The sequence below is a fragment of the Cetorhinus maximus genome, chromosome 20 (genome assembly GCF_964194155.1).
Source record: "Cetorhinus maximus chromosome 20, sCetMax3.hap1.1, whole genome shotgun sequence".
Lineage (NCBI taxonomy): Eukaryota > Metazoa > Chordata > Chondrichthyes > Lamniformes > Cetorhinidae > Cetorhinus > Cetorhinus maximus.
The window spans coordinates 2,452,665-2,466,635 of record NC_135898.1 but is presented as its reverse complement, the minus strand read 5'-3'; the positions used below and the strand labels follow the sequence as shown (position 1 = coordinate 2,466,635).

The following is a 13,971-nucleotide window of genomic DNA, read 5'->3' as shown; positions in this document are numbered from 1 at the left end:
AAGTCTGGATTGCCTCTACCCCTTCCTTTTGCCAAAATGCATCAGCTCACACTTCCCTGTATGAAATTCCATCTGCCCATCCTGCTAACCTGTCCATGTCCTGTTGTAGTCGATTGGTATCATTCTCATTGTTTGCCACACCTCCAAGTTTGATACCAGAGGCAAATTTTAAAATTTGACTCTATTCCAATAAAAAATCCTCGTCCTCACACTGACCAGTTGGGAACATTACTATCTGCCGTCCTCCAGTCTGAAAAATAACCATTGGCCACGATTTGCTGTTTCCTGCCCTTAAGCCAATTCTTTATCCAAGCTGACATTGACTCTCCTATTCCATCAGCCTCAATTTTGTTAATTGGATTCCAGCTTTTTATGTGAGACCTCGTCAAAATCTTTCTTGAAATCCACATCGAAAACATTCATTCCACTCCCTTTAACAACCTTCTCTGTTACTTCATCAAAATATTTCAATTGGATAAGTCGGGCGTGACCTGTCTTTGATAAATCCATGCTGACTCTCCCCAATTAACTCAAACCTCTCCAAGTCCATCTTGATTTTCTCCCCGATGATTGTTTCTGAAACTTTACCCACCATTAATTTTAAACAAACTGGCCTGTAGTTATCAGGAATCGCTTTACTCTGGAATAATGGTGTCACATTTGCCACTCACGTCCATTGGCACTTCCTGTATATCTAAGGAAGATTAAAAGATTATGACAAGCCCTCCTATTATTCCCACCCCCATTTCCTTTGGCAACCTGTGATGCAAGCCATTGAGACCAGGTGACTGATCAACTCCGAGCATAGCCAGCCTTTCCAGTTCATCCTGCATCTCAATTTTCACCCTGGCCATTATCTATACCATTTTGCCAACGCCGATACGAGGTCCTCACTAAATATTCTATTCTTGCTCTGCACATCTAAGCAAATATCACCCTCTTTGCCCCTAATAGGACCCCACAACACCTCTTATTAACCGCTTACTGCTTACCTGCCGAAGGAAGATTCCTGAGCTCCCTTTTAAATTAACTACCGTTCTATTCTCATATTCTTTCTTTGCCAGTCTTATTTTCCTCCTCACTTCCCTTCTTAACTTATTGTATTTGGCCTGGTTCTGGCTTGAAGAATTCACCTGCCATGCATCATACAGCAATTGTTTTTATTTCATCATATCCTCTACCTCCTTCATCATCCATGGAGCTCTGGTTTCGATTCCCCCCCACCTTTCACCTTTGTTGGGACATCCTGAGCCTGTACCTGAAATATCTCCTTAAAAATCACCCATTGTTCTGTTCATTTCCCTCTCAGTCTTTGCTTTCACTTCAGCCTGGCTGGATCCCCTGTCATCCCATTGATGTGAGCTCTCTTCCAATTTAGACATGTGAACATATGTATGAACATATGAATTAGGAGCAGGAGTAGATCACTCAGCTTCTTGAGCCTGCTCCGCCATTCAATAAGATCATGGCTGATCTGAATGTAACCTCAACACTACATTTCTGCCACCCCCAATAACCTGTTACCCTCTTGCTTAACAAGGATCTATCCACCTCTGCCTTAAAAATAAACAAAGACTCTGCTTCCACCACCTTTTGAGGAACAGAGCTCCAAAGACTAACTACCATCTGAGAGAAAAACATTTCTCCTCACCTCTGTCTTAAATGGCCGACCCCTTATTTTTAAACAATGACCCCTAGCTCTAGATTCTCCCACAAGAGGAAACATCCTTTTCACATCCTGTCAAGACCCCTCAGGATCTTATATGTTTCAATCAAGTCGCCTCTTACCCTACTAAACTCCAATGGACACAAGCCTCGCCTGTCCAGCCTTTCCTCAACAGACAACCTGCCCATTCCAGGTATTAGTCTAGTAAACCTTCTCTGAACTGCTTCCAATTCATTTACTTCCTTCCTTGAATAAGGAGACCAATACTGTACACAGTACTCCAGATGTAGTCTCAGCAATGCCCTGTACAACTGAAACATAATCTTGCTACTTTTGTATTCAATTCCCCTCACAATAAATGATAACATCCTATTACCTTTCCTAATTACTTACTGTTCCTGCATACTGACATTTTGTGATTCACGCACTAGGACACCCAGATCCCTCTGCATCTCAGAGCTTGGCAATCTCTCACCATTTAGATAATATGCTTCTTTTTTATTCTTCCAGCCAAAATGGGCAGTTTTACATTTTCCCACATTGTACTCCATTTGCCAGATCTTTGCCCATTCACTTAACCTATCTATATATCTTCTTGTGGCATCCTTATGTCCTCTTCACAACTTACGTTTTATTGAGGTTGTTCCTTGCTCTTGTCCCTTGCAAACCCAAACCTTTTGATACAATGATCACTTTTAACCAAGTGTTGCCCCACTGGCACTTGGCCTTCCTCATTTCCCAGCAGCTGATAAAGCGATGCCTCCTTTCTAGTTGCACTGAGAACGCCTGGTAAAGGAAGTTCTCCTGAACTCATTTCAGAAACTTTCCCCCTCCTTACCCTTTACTCTAACACCAGGCCAATCGATATTTGGGACATTAAAATCCCCTGATATCACTATTGGAGAGCTTGTGCACCTCTGTGATTTTCCTGCAGATTTATTCCTCTTTCTCTCTCTCTCTCACTATTTGAAAGCCTGGAGAATATTCCCAGCCATGTGCTCAAACACTTTTTGGGTACTCAACTCGAACTAAATGGATTCTGTTCTTGCCCCTCAAGGACATCCTCCTTTTTCAACACAACAATCTTTGCCCTAATCAGTACAGCCACCCCATTTCACTTTCTTCCTTCCCCATCTATTCTAACCGCTTTGTATCCTTAAATATGAAGTGCCCAGTCCTCATTTTTAGCAGTGTTTCCATCATTTTTATTCAACTGTTTGTGCTTGGAACTCAGCATCCTTATTCAGCACACTTTGTGTGATCTAAACCTGTCTTTGCATTCCTTGTAGTCCCTCTTCATCTGTTGCTATCTGAAATGGGACTATTTCCTTCTCTAGAACTGTTCAACACTTGCACTTTATATACTTTATTCCTCTTTTCCATGTCTATAGTTTGGTGCCCATCTCCCTCCCAATTTAATTTCAAACCTTGTCCAAGCACCCGAGTGAACTCCTTATAAAATTCCTCTATCTGTTGAGCCAGTAAGAGAATGTACCCGGAAAAACTGCTGTGGTCAGATTGTTGGAATCCATGGCTTCTTCAAAAACCATTGCCTTGAGGTTGAGTGTGGCCAAGATACACTCCTTGTCCTCCAGAGCCTTCTCCTGCAATGTGGTCCGATTCGATGAGATGATAACAGTCATGTCACAGGAGCCGATGCTGACTGCTTTTAAGTCGGCGCGACATAACGGTGATCCCTGCACCAAACACCAAGAGTTAATTATGCATCATAATTTACCTTGACACAACTCTCAGCAAATTCTCTAACACGCTAACAATGCCCCTGCTGAAGATGAACAGCCAATGGAGCCAGACCAAGAGAAAAAGTGGGACAAGGAGAGAAAGTAGGATTTATGCTTATACAGAAACTTTCACAACTTGGCACATGCCAAAGTACCTTGGAGCCAATCAGGCACTGCCTTTGGAAGTGTAGTTAGCTACTGTAATGTAGCAAACCTGGCAACCAATTTGCACAAAGCAAGATCTCACAAATGGCAATGTGGTAATAACCAGATTTCTATCAGTGATGTTGGCTGAGGGATCAAAATTGGCAAGGATAGCGTGGAGAACTCACTGCTGCACTGTCAGAGGGTCAGTACTGAGGGAGTGCTGCACTGTCAGAGGGTCAGTACTGAGGGAGTGCTGCACTGTCAGAGGGTCAGTACTGAGGGAGTTCTGACCTGTCAAAGTTGCCATCTTTTGAATGAGATGATAAATTGATGCCCATTCTCCCTCTCAGATAGATATTAAATGTCTCATGGCACCGTTGGTTAACAAAAAAATAGGTTATCTGGTCACTTGTCACATTGCTGTTTGTCGAACCTTTGCTGTGCAGTAAACGTCTGCTGCATTTCCTCTTTTGCAGCAGTGACTTCACTCCAGTCATACTTCATTGATTGTAAAACACTTTGGGACATCCTGAGGTTGTGCAAGATGCGATGTAAATACAAATTCTCACTGTATTGGAGTGTCAACCTAAATGATCAGCTCAAGTCCTAGAGTGGGTCTTGAACCCTGATCTTCTGACTCGGGGATGATATATGGCCACCCGAAGGCTGCATTTCATGCACCATCAATCCTCCCTGTGTTTGCGAATAACACTCCACATCTATCAGCCTGCCATGGATTAATGGTATCTCTTGCTGCAGTACCTACCGGCAGAATGAAGACCTTGGGGAAGTTGCTGATGGTTGACCACTCCTGGTTTATGTACTCCAGGGATCCCACAAACACAATGGACTTGAGTTCATCGTAGGAGAAGCTGCTTGCTCGCAGAGGCATGACGAAGTTGCGCAGGCCTATCCCAGGGCACTGCAGTTCACTGAAGATGCAGACGATCACGTGTCTGGAGAGCTGCAGTCTAGATGCCATTGCACGATTCTGGGAGAAAGGAAAATTGGAAAGCACAGCATTTCGCTGCCTGATTATTGCAATCGGGATCAAACCTAGCATGGCAATGTTAGGGAACGGGGGGAGGCCATTGAGTCCCTCAAGTCTGATAGACAGGAGAGTGGAGGAGGATATTCAGTCCGTTTTTCCCTGTTCTGTCCATGGTTGGACCAAGGCTGTTATGAGGCCTGGAGCTGTGTGGTCCTAGCAGAATTTGAACTGAGCATCAGTGCACAGGTTATTGTTCAGAACAGAGTGATGAGGCAGAAATCAGTCAGACTGAATTTCTCCTGCTTTTTGTGGAAAGGACAAACCTGGTAATTTTCCGCTTTGTGGATGCCTGAATCGCACCTGCACTGGAACAACATGACCAGGAGCACAACTAGTTCAGAAGCACAAGTCTTCAGTTTTATAGCCAGGATGCTGTGGGGACCCATAGCCCTACCTATATCCAGTGCACTCTGCCACTTCTTGATATTAGGTAGAGTGAATCAAATTGGCTGAAGACTGCCCTTTGTGATGCTGGGGACTTCAGGAGGAGGCCAAGATATATTATCCACTCGGCACTTCTGGCTGAAGACGGTTGCAAACACTTCAGCCTTGTCTTTTGCACTAACATGCTGAGCTCCCCCATCAATGAGGACAGGTGGGGCTCATAGAACCTCCTCCTCCTCCAGTTAGTTGTTTAATTGTCCACCAGTGTTCATAACTGGATATGGCAGGACTGCAGAGCTTGGATCTGATCCATTGCTTGTAGGATCGCTTTGCTCTCCATTGCATGCTGCTTGCCCTTTTTAAACATTTATTTACAGGATGTGGGCTTCACTGGCTGGGCCCAGCATTTATTGCCCATCCCTAGTTGCCCTTGAGAAGGTGGTGATGAGCTGCCCTCTTGAACCGCTGCAGGGGAACACCACCACTTGGGAGTGACCCCTCCAAGTCACTCACCATCCTGTACCAGGCCTTAAATAAAAACCGAAAATGCTGGAAATAGGGTCAGGCAGCATCTGTGGATAGAGAAATAGAATTAATGTTTCCAGTCGATGAACCTTCATCAGAACTTCTGCTAATAGGCTTGCTGAGTATTTCAAGCATTTTCTATTTTTATTTCAGATTTTTCAGCGTACGCAGTCTTTTTGCTTTTGGAGTTGGTCAGGTCTGACCTGGAATATTGTGTCTAGTCCTCAAACACTGGGTGATATTGAGGCTTTGCAAAGCATGCTGAGGACAGCCACAAGACTGACTCCCAGTAAAAAGTACAGGCTAGAAGAGTTGGGATCCCACACTTTAGAGAAATGTAAATTTCAAACCGATCTGATTGAGATTTATAAGATAATGAAGAGAACTGTGTCAGGAATACTTGGCTCATAATTTATATGTTTTCGAATGTAACTTTCCGTTTCTGGAATTAAAGTTTTAACCGTAGAGAACTGGGGAAAAACCTGATTTAAAACTGGTAAACATTATATGTAAATGCAGCTCAAATAAGCCTGAGTTCACTACAATTCAAAGAATGGTTGATGTTTATCAAAAGCTTGGGCCATGTTGATTTAAAAGGTCAGAGTAGGAGGCAGGCGGAGAAACTGAAACAATGAGTGACCTATCTTTGAGCCTTTTGGTGAAGACATGGCATCTGCAATCATTTTAGTAAGGGTAATTCAGAGAGATGTGTTGTCTTGGGAGTTTGAGCTAAATTAATTTTAAAGCATTCAATGAACCATGAACGGTTGTAAAATCTATTTATTTCTTCAGATAAACGAAGAAATTGTAAATGAGGGATAATTAACTAGTTTGAGGACATCCTAGAGCATGCTACTTCATCGAGGAGATTGGTGGAGCTTAGGGAGATCCTCTGGTTTCAATTTATTGAGAGGTTTCTGAGAGTTTTAGTTGTAGCTTGGACCCGGGGTGTGCAGTTTGCAACTCACAAAGAGAAGATAGCCAAAGTAAATAACAGTTAGTCAGGCCTATCATAGAAGCAGAGAAATGCTAACTTCATCATTAGTTGCATTGAAGGTGAGTGAGGTTTAATCCCAGGTTGGATTTCTTGAGGGAACAGAAACTGGAAATTTGTTCTAGCTTGCAGCTACTGGAAAAGTCCACAGTGGTCTTCACGGAGTCTTGTGGCAAAAGAAAGCAACCAGCAGATCCGCTTGGAAGTATTGAGAAGGCAACCAGAAAAAGGGACTGAGGGATCCACAGTCAGGAAGTCATAAATGAAAAAAAAATGAAAGTCTTACCTCTGAGAATAGCTGGAGCTGAGGAGAATTAAAGTAATTACCATAGGACTGTGGCATACTTTTGGATGGCCCCTACAGAAGTAAATAGCTTTAAGATTGGTATGTCCTATAGGAAAAGACTTTGGGGAAGTAAGGAGTAAAACTCAGTGCAAAGTCATAACCTATAGCGTTTGTTTTGTTTACTTCTTAAAATACAATAAAGTTTGGTTTTTTTGGAAAGCATGGAATCTTGTAGCTTAGTTCTGTTGATTAACTTCTGGGTATTTGGATTTCTCTTTAAATATTAACATCCCCTGACCAATCAGAACAATTTTATTCCAGTTGATAGTTTGTTTCAATTAAATAAATTAGGGCGGAGCACGGGGTCACAATTTTAAATTTTGAAAAGCCAGATCTTGGCTAGATGTCAGAAGGACACCGATTTAAAGTGATTGACAAAAGAATTGAATGTAACTTGAGGAAAAAGATACTTTACAACCTGGAGTGCACTGCCAAAAGGATGGTAAAGGGAGATTAAATTGTGGTATTTAAAAGGGAGTTTGCTAAGCACCTGAAGGGACAAAAAAATTACAGCGCTATGTAGAAAGGGCGGGCGCGTGGGACGAGCTGAATTGCTCTTGCAGCGAGCCGGCATGGGCTTAATGGGCTGAATGGCCTCCTTCTGTGCTGTAAATGCTCTTTGATTCTTTTTCCCGAGAACACTGGACCTTTGAAACAGGATGTCAGTTCATGTGGTGGACACCAATTCACTGAATTCATTCAAGTGAGGGTTGAGCTGTTCTTGTGACTGTGATCAGGTGACTTTTGTGTGAGGTGGGGAGGTGACCAATACTGTACAGCGATGTACAAGGTATGAAGGCTGAATGGAACAGGCTAGATCGACAAGAGAAGTCTTTACCTATCTGTCATTGTTCAGATGGTCATTTGTAAGAAGTTTCCATTTAGGAACATAGGACTTAGGAGCAGGAATAGGCAATTCAGCCCCTGGAGACTGCTTCGCCATTCGATACCATCATGGCTGATCTGGTTGTGGTCTCAACTCCATTTTCCTGTCTGCCACCCGCCATAACCCTTGACCCCCTTGTCTATCAAAAATCTATCTAACTCAGCCTTGAATAAATTCAATGACCCAATCTCCACTGCTTTCTGTGGAAGAGAATTCCACAAACAACCATCTGGGAGAAAAAAATTCTCCTCACCCACACGGTAAAATGGAGACCGCTTATTCTTGAACTATGTCCTCTAGTTCTAGTCACCCCCACAAGAGGAAACATCCTCCTGGTATCCGCCCTCTCAAGTCTTATATGTTTTAATAAGATCACCTCATTCTTCTAAACTCCAATGGGTATAGGCCCAACCTGTTCAGCCTTTCTTCATAAGATAAGCCCTTCATCCCACAAGTGAGTCAAGTGAACCTTCTCTGTACTGCTTCTAATGCAATGATATAATTTTTTCAAACAAGGAGACCAAAACTGTACACAGTACACTCCAGATATGGTCTGTCAGGTGAGAAAGCATGAAGAAAAAAGTCTAAAAGGAATTTGTTTCCCTTCCATATTCTCTTGTTTAAATTCTTTTTTTTTAAAATGGACAATTGCTAGGCTGGTAAAATGGCCACTAGTCACATGCTGGTAGTTCTGTAAAATTCAGAGCAATTCCAATGGACAAAGGTGAACTCATCAACCTCCTGGAATGTGACTTGTATTGTCTGAACGTTCCAGCCAGGCCAACACAAAGAACTAGTGGGCGAGATGTCGGCATCAGCCAGCTCTGGACAAAGCTATTTGTGATTCCTCATCTATGCTCATGGTTCCACAGTTACCTGCTCAAAGTACAATTAGTTTGAACAAAGGGGCTTCGTTAGCGGAATGGCTCAATCTGAAATCCGCCCTGACACATGACCGAGACTTGAGCTGTTTGAATTGCTTTAATTATACAGCTTTTTGGTTCCACCCTCAGTTACTGTTTTACCTCAGAAGAGATAACAGGACACCAGGCTATAGCAGCCTGCCTCTGATCTCTGTCCCTTTCACAGCCTTGTCTCCAGACAGAATCCTGCATTTTGCCTACAAGGTAAAACTATTTCCCAGCCTTCAACCAAGTTCCTAGGAAAAGGCTAGGACCTTTTGCCAGACAAAGCCAACTGAAAGAACCTTTATTGGACAGTGACTGACTGGATTCTGGACTCATGAAATCTGGACAAGAAATTATTTTTTTGCGTTTAGTCCTTGCCCCCCGTATCTCTTTCTTTCCCTTATCCCTTTTTTATTGTGTGAATGTACCAGGGTTACATAGTGACACCCCCTCCCCATGTTTTGAGTGTGTGTAAAATAAACTAACCCTCTGATTTTACCCTGGGGAGGATTTTGCCATCGTCGGGCGGGCCTGGGAACAGCTGAAAAGCGGTTCACCGCGGCGATCAGGCCCTCGACCACCACTTCATTCTGGCTGGTCAATTAATGGCCAGCCTGCGAGAAACGCCTGCTGAGAGTGTGCTGAGAGCCTCAGTGCTGCCTGGGGTGGGGGCAGGAGGAACGCAAGCGCTGAAGTCTGCGCACGCGCAGGGGGTGCACTCATTGAAAGCTCGCTGAAGGCACAGAACTGCCTCAGGAAGCTGAAGGATTTAAAAATTCAAAATAAAGATTTGAAAAACAAGGGAAACATCTCCCCCCATGTGACTCTGTCACATGAACAGGGACATGTTAAAAATGAGCTTAAAAAATTTTTACTGTTTTTTTTTATTCACTGTTGGAAGCTTCATCCCACCCTTGGATGAGGTTTCACTAAAAATGCAAAGGCCGCTTGGCCCATTTGCTCTCCTGCCAACTGTAAGGTTGACGGGCAGCGAAAAAGTCAACTTAATTACCAGCTTAAGGGCCTTAATAGGCCTCTTTATTGTCGGCAGGCATGCCTTCTTGAGCCATTGCAGTCCACGTGGTGTCGGTACACCCGCTGTGCTGTTACGGAGGGAGTTCCAGGATTTTGACCCCAGAACAGTGATATATTTACAAGTCAGGATGGTGAATGGCTTGGAGGGGAACTTCCAGATGGTGGTGTTCCCATGCGTCTGCTACCCTTGTCCTTCTAGGTGGTAGCGGTTGTGGGTTTGCAAGGTGCTGTCTAATGAGGCTTGTTGAGTTCCTGCCATGCATCTTGTAGATGGTACACACTACTGTCACGGTGCATCAGTGATGGAGGGAGTGAATGTTTGTGGATGTGGTGCCAATTAAGCGGGCTGCTTTATCCTGGATGGTGTCAAGCTTCTTGGGTGTTGTTGGAGCTACGCTCCAGGCAAGTGGGGAGTGTTCCATCACACTCCTGACTTGTGCCTTGTAGATGGTGGACAGGCTTTGGGGAGTCAGGAGGTGAGTTACTCATCGTAGAATTCACAGCTCTTGTAGTCACAGTATTTATATGGCTAGTCCAGTTCAGTTCCTGGTCAATGGTAACCCATAGGATATTGATAGTGGGGGATTCAGCAATGGGAATGCCACTGAATGTCAAGGGACAATGGTTATATTCTCTCTTGTTGGAGGTAGTCATTGCCTGGCACTTGTGTGACGTGAACATTACTTGTCAGCCCAAGCCTGGATATTGTCCAGGCCTTGCTGCATTTGGACATGGACTGCTTCAGTATCTGAGGATTCACGAATGGTGCTGAACATTGTGCAATCATCAGCGAACATCCCCACTTCTGACCTTATAATGGAAGGAAGGTCATTGATGAAGCAGCTGAAGATAGTTGGGCTGAGGACACTACCCCGAGGAACTCCTGCAGTGGTGTCTTGGAACTGAGATGACTGACCTCCAACAACCACAATCTTCCTTTGTGCTAGGTATGACTCCAACCAGCAGAGAGTTTTCCCCTGATTCCCATTGACTCCAGTTTTGCTAGGGCTCCTTGATGCCACACTCGGTCAGATGCGGCTTTGATGTCAAGGGCAGTCACTCTCACCTCACTTTGGGAGTTCAGCTCTTTTGTCCATGTTTGAACCAAGGCTGTAATGAGGTCAGGAGCTGAGTGGCCCTGGCAGAACCCAAACTGAGCGTCAGTGAGCAGGTTATTGCTAAGCAAGTGCCGCTTGATAGCACTGTTGATGACCCCTTCCATTACTGATAATCCAGAGTAGACTGATGGGGCGGTAATTGGCCAGATTGGATTTGTCCTGCTTTTTGTGTACAGGACATACCTGGGCAATTTTCCACATTGCTGGCTAGATGCCAGTGCTGTAGCTGTACTGGAACAGCTTGGCTAGGGGCGCGGCAAGTTCTGGAGCACAAATCCACAGTACTATTGCTGGAATATTGTCAGGCCCATAGCCTTTGCATTATCCTGTGCCTTCAGCCATTTCTTGATATCACATGAATCGAATTGGCTGAAGACTGGCATCTGTGATACTGGGGACTTCCAGAGGAGGCCAAGATGGATCATCCACTCCGCACTTCTGGCTGAAGATTGTTGCGAATTCTTCAGCCTTATCTTTTGCACTGATGTGCTGGGCTCCTCCATCATTGAGGATGGGGCTATTTGTGGAGCCTCCTCCTCAAGTGAGTTGTTTAATTATCCACCACCATCACAACTGGATGTGGCAGGACTGCAGAGCTTAGATCTGATCCATTGGTTGTGGGATTGCATAGATCTGTCTATCACTTGCTGCTCATGCTGTTTGGCACACAAGTAGTCCTGTGTTATAGCTTCACCAGGTTGACACCTCATTTTTAGGTATGCCTGGTGCTGCTCCTGGCATGCCCTCCTGCACTCTTCATTGAACCAGGGTTGATCCCCTGGCTTGGTGGTAATGGTAGAGTGGGGGATATGCCGGGCCATGAGGTTACAGATTGTTTTCGAGTACAATTCTGCTACTGCTGATGGCCCACAGCGCCTCATAGATGCCCAATCTTCAGTTGCTAGATCTGTTCAAAATCTATCCCATTTAGAATGGTGGTAGTGCCACACAACACGATGTGAAGATAGGACTTTGTCTCCATAAGGACTGTCTCCTACCAATACTGTCATGGACAGATGCATCTGCAGCAGGTGGGTTGGTGAGGATGAGGTCAAGTATGTTTTTCCCTCTTGGTTCCCTCAGCACCTACCGCAGACCCAGTCTAGCAGCTATGTCCTTTAGGACTCGGCCAGCTCGATCAGTAGTGGTGTTACTGAGCCAGTCTTGGTGATGGACATTGAAGACCCCACCCAGAGTACATTCTGTGCCTTTTCCACCCTCAGTGCTTCCTCCAAGTGTTGTTCAACATGGAGGAGCACTGATTCATCAGCTGAGGGAGGGCAGTACATGGTTTCCTTGCCCATGTTTGACCTGATACCATGAGACTTCATGGGGTCTGAAGTCAATGTTGAGGACTCCCTCGTGACTCTATACCACTGTGCCGCTGGTTCCATCCTGACAGTGGGACCGGACTTTTCCGCAGATTGATACAACTGAGGGGCTTGCCAGGCCATTTCAGCGGGCAGCTAAAAGTGGGTGCCATGGGTCTGGAGTCACATGTAGGCCAGACTGGGTAAGGATGGCAGATTTCCTTCCCTCAAGGGCATTAGTGAACCAGGCAGGTTTTTACGACAATCGACAATGGTCGTCATTAGACTTTTAATTCCTGATTTTTATTGAGTTGAAATTCCACCATCTGCTGTGATGGATTCGAACCCGGGTTCCCAGAGAATTACCCTTGGCCTCTGGGTTACTAGTCCAGCAACAATCCCACTACCACACTGCCTTCCCTCCTGCCATAATCTTCTTAATAATGCATTCTAGCAATTTCCCTTTGACAGATTTTAGGCTAACTGGCCCATGGTTTCCTGATTTCTCTCTCTCCCTCCCTTCTTCTTGGACAGAGGGGTTACACTTGTGGAGAAGTCCAAAACCAGAGGTCATGAATATCGGATAGTCACTAATCAACCTAATAGGGGATTTAGGAGAAATTTCCTTCCCCCAGAGAATACTGAGAATGTGGAATTCACTATTACAGGGAGTGGTTGAGCCAAATAACATAGAGGCTTTTAAGGGGAAGTTAGATAAACACATGCGGGAGATGGGAAGGATATGGTGACAGGGTATGGTGTACAAAACACTGGCATAGAGTAGTTGGGCTGAATGGCTTATTTCTGTGCTATAAATTCGATGTAATTCTTTACCAAAGGGAGAGGGAACATTGTTTCATGAGGGGTCTGTATTCTAAGATCACGTGCCACGCCAAGGGTCTCTCATTTAATGGAGCAGTGAGAATGAGAGACCTGTTGCTTGTAACTATTGGTGGGGGGATTCACCACCCTGGCATTGAAGCCAAACACCTGGGAGAAACTCCATCAGGAATACACACCCCGATATTCCAGTTTTTTCAATAGTAGCCGCCATCCCAAATCAGAGTACCCACCAGCGTTACTTGATTGATGCCCTTTGGTGGGCACCAGTGGAACATGCCAGTCGAATCCAATTTCACGTTCTCTCTACTTGTCAATACTTCATCCCTGAAAATAAAAAAAGCAAAATCAAAATAAAATGAGATTTATCCCTTGATTCAGCCCCACAGAATATTCCCAAAGTAAACCTGAGGAGTCCTAGAGCAAGCTATTAAACCAGGAAAGACAAAGGTTAAGAAATTGCAGTGAGAATGGCCGGCAGAAACCTCCTTTCTGATATTAAATAGGGACAAAGGGATTTCCCAAACCGAGGAGGAGATAGGAAGTGAAATGCCTCCCCCAGTCAAAAAGCCACCAGGGAGTGTTGCTGGAGCTGCACCTCCATGTGAGGGCAGTGATATTCCAGGATACATGGAACAAGTTAAGAGAGCACCCCTCCAAATCCAAAGGCACTGCCTGAGAAGCCATTTATTGGTCTGGCTGGAAGCTTTATGGTGAATTAAATGGGGACCAGGAAAGTTCCCAAATTAGCCCAGAAAGAGTGAGGGTGATGCCTCACTTAGTTGAAAAGCCACCAGGCAGTACAACAAGAACCGACCATCCACCAGAGAGCAGTAGTGTTCCAAAAGACATGGAGGCTACTACCCGACTGACAGCAGAGGGATCCCAACCAGATTGGATCCCATACCTACCCATCTTAATGCAAAATTGTGAGGCAACCTGACAGGGTTGCTCACTGCATTTAAAGTGATCCGTAAGAACCCCCCCACTCCTGTCCAATACACTAGCCTGCCCAACCT

General features: G+C 44.8%; 1 protein-coding gene across 1 annotated transcript in view; it reads right to left on the bottom strand.

Annotated features, from left to right (window-relative positions):
* LOC144694617 (calcium-activated potassium channel subunit alpha-1-like) overlaps positions 1 to 13,971 on the bottom strand; it is a 110,142-nt gene that overhangs the window by 26,431 nt on the left and 69,740 nt on the right. The window contains exons 18-20 of the mRNA XM_078565217.1: positions 13,186 to 13,279; positions 4,322 to 4,546; positions 3,162 to 3,363 (exon numbers count right to left, since the gene is read on the bottom strand). Coding sequence (XP_078421343.1) covers positions 3,162 to 3,363; positions 4,322 to 4,546; positions 13,186 to 13,279 — 521 coding nt within the window. The remainder of the gene's footprint in view (positions 1 to 3,161; positions 3,364 to 4,321; positions 4,547 to 13,185; positions 13,280 to 13,971) is intronic.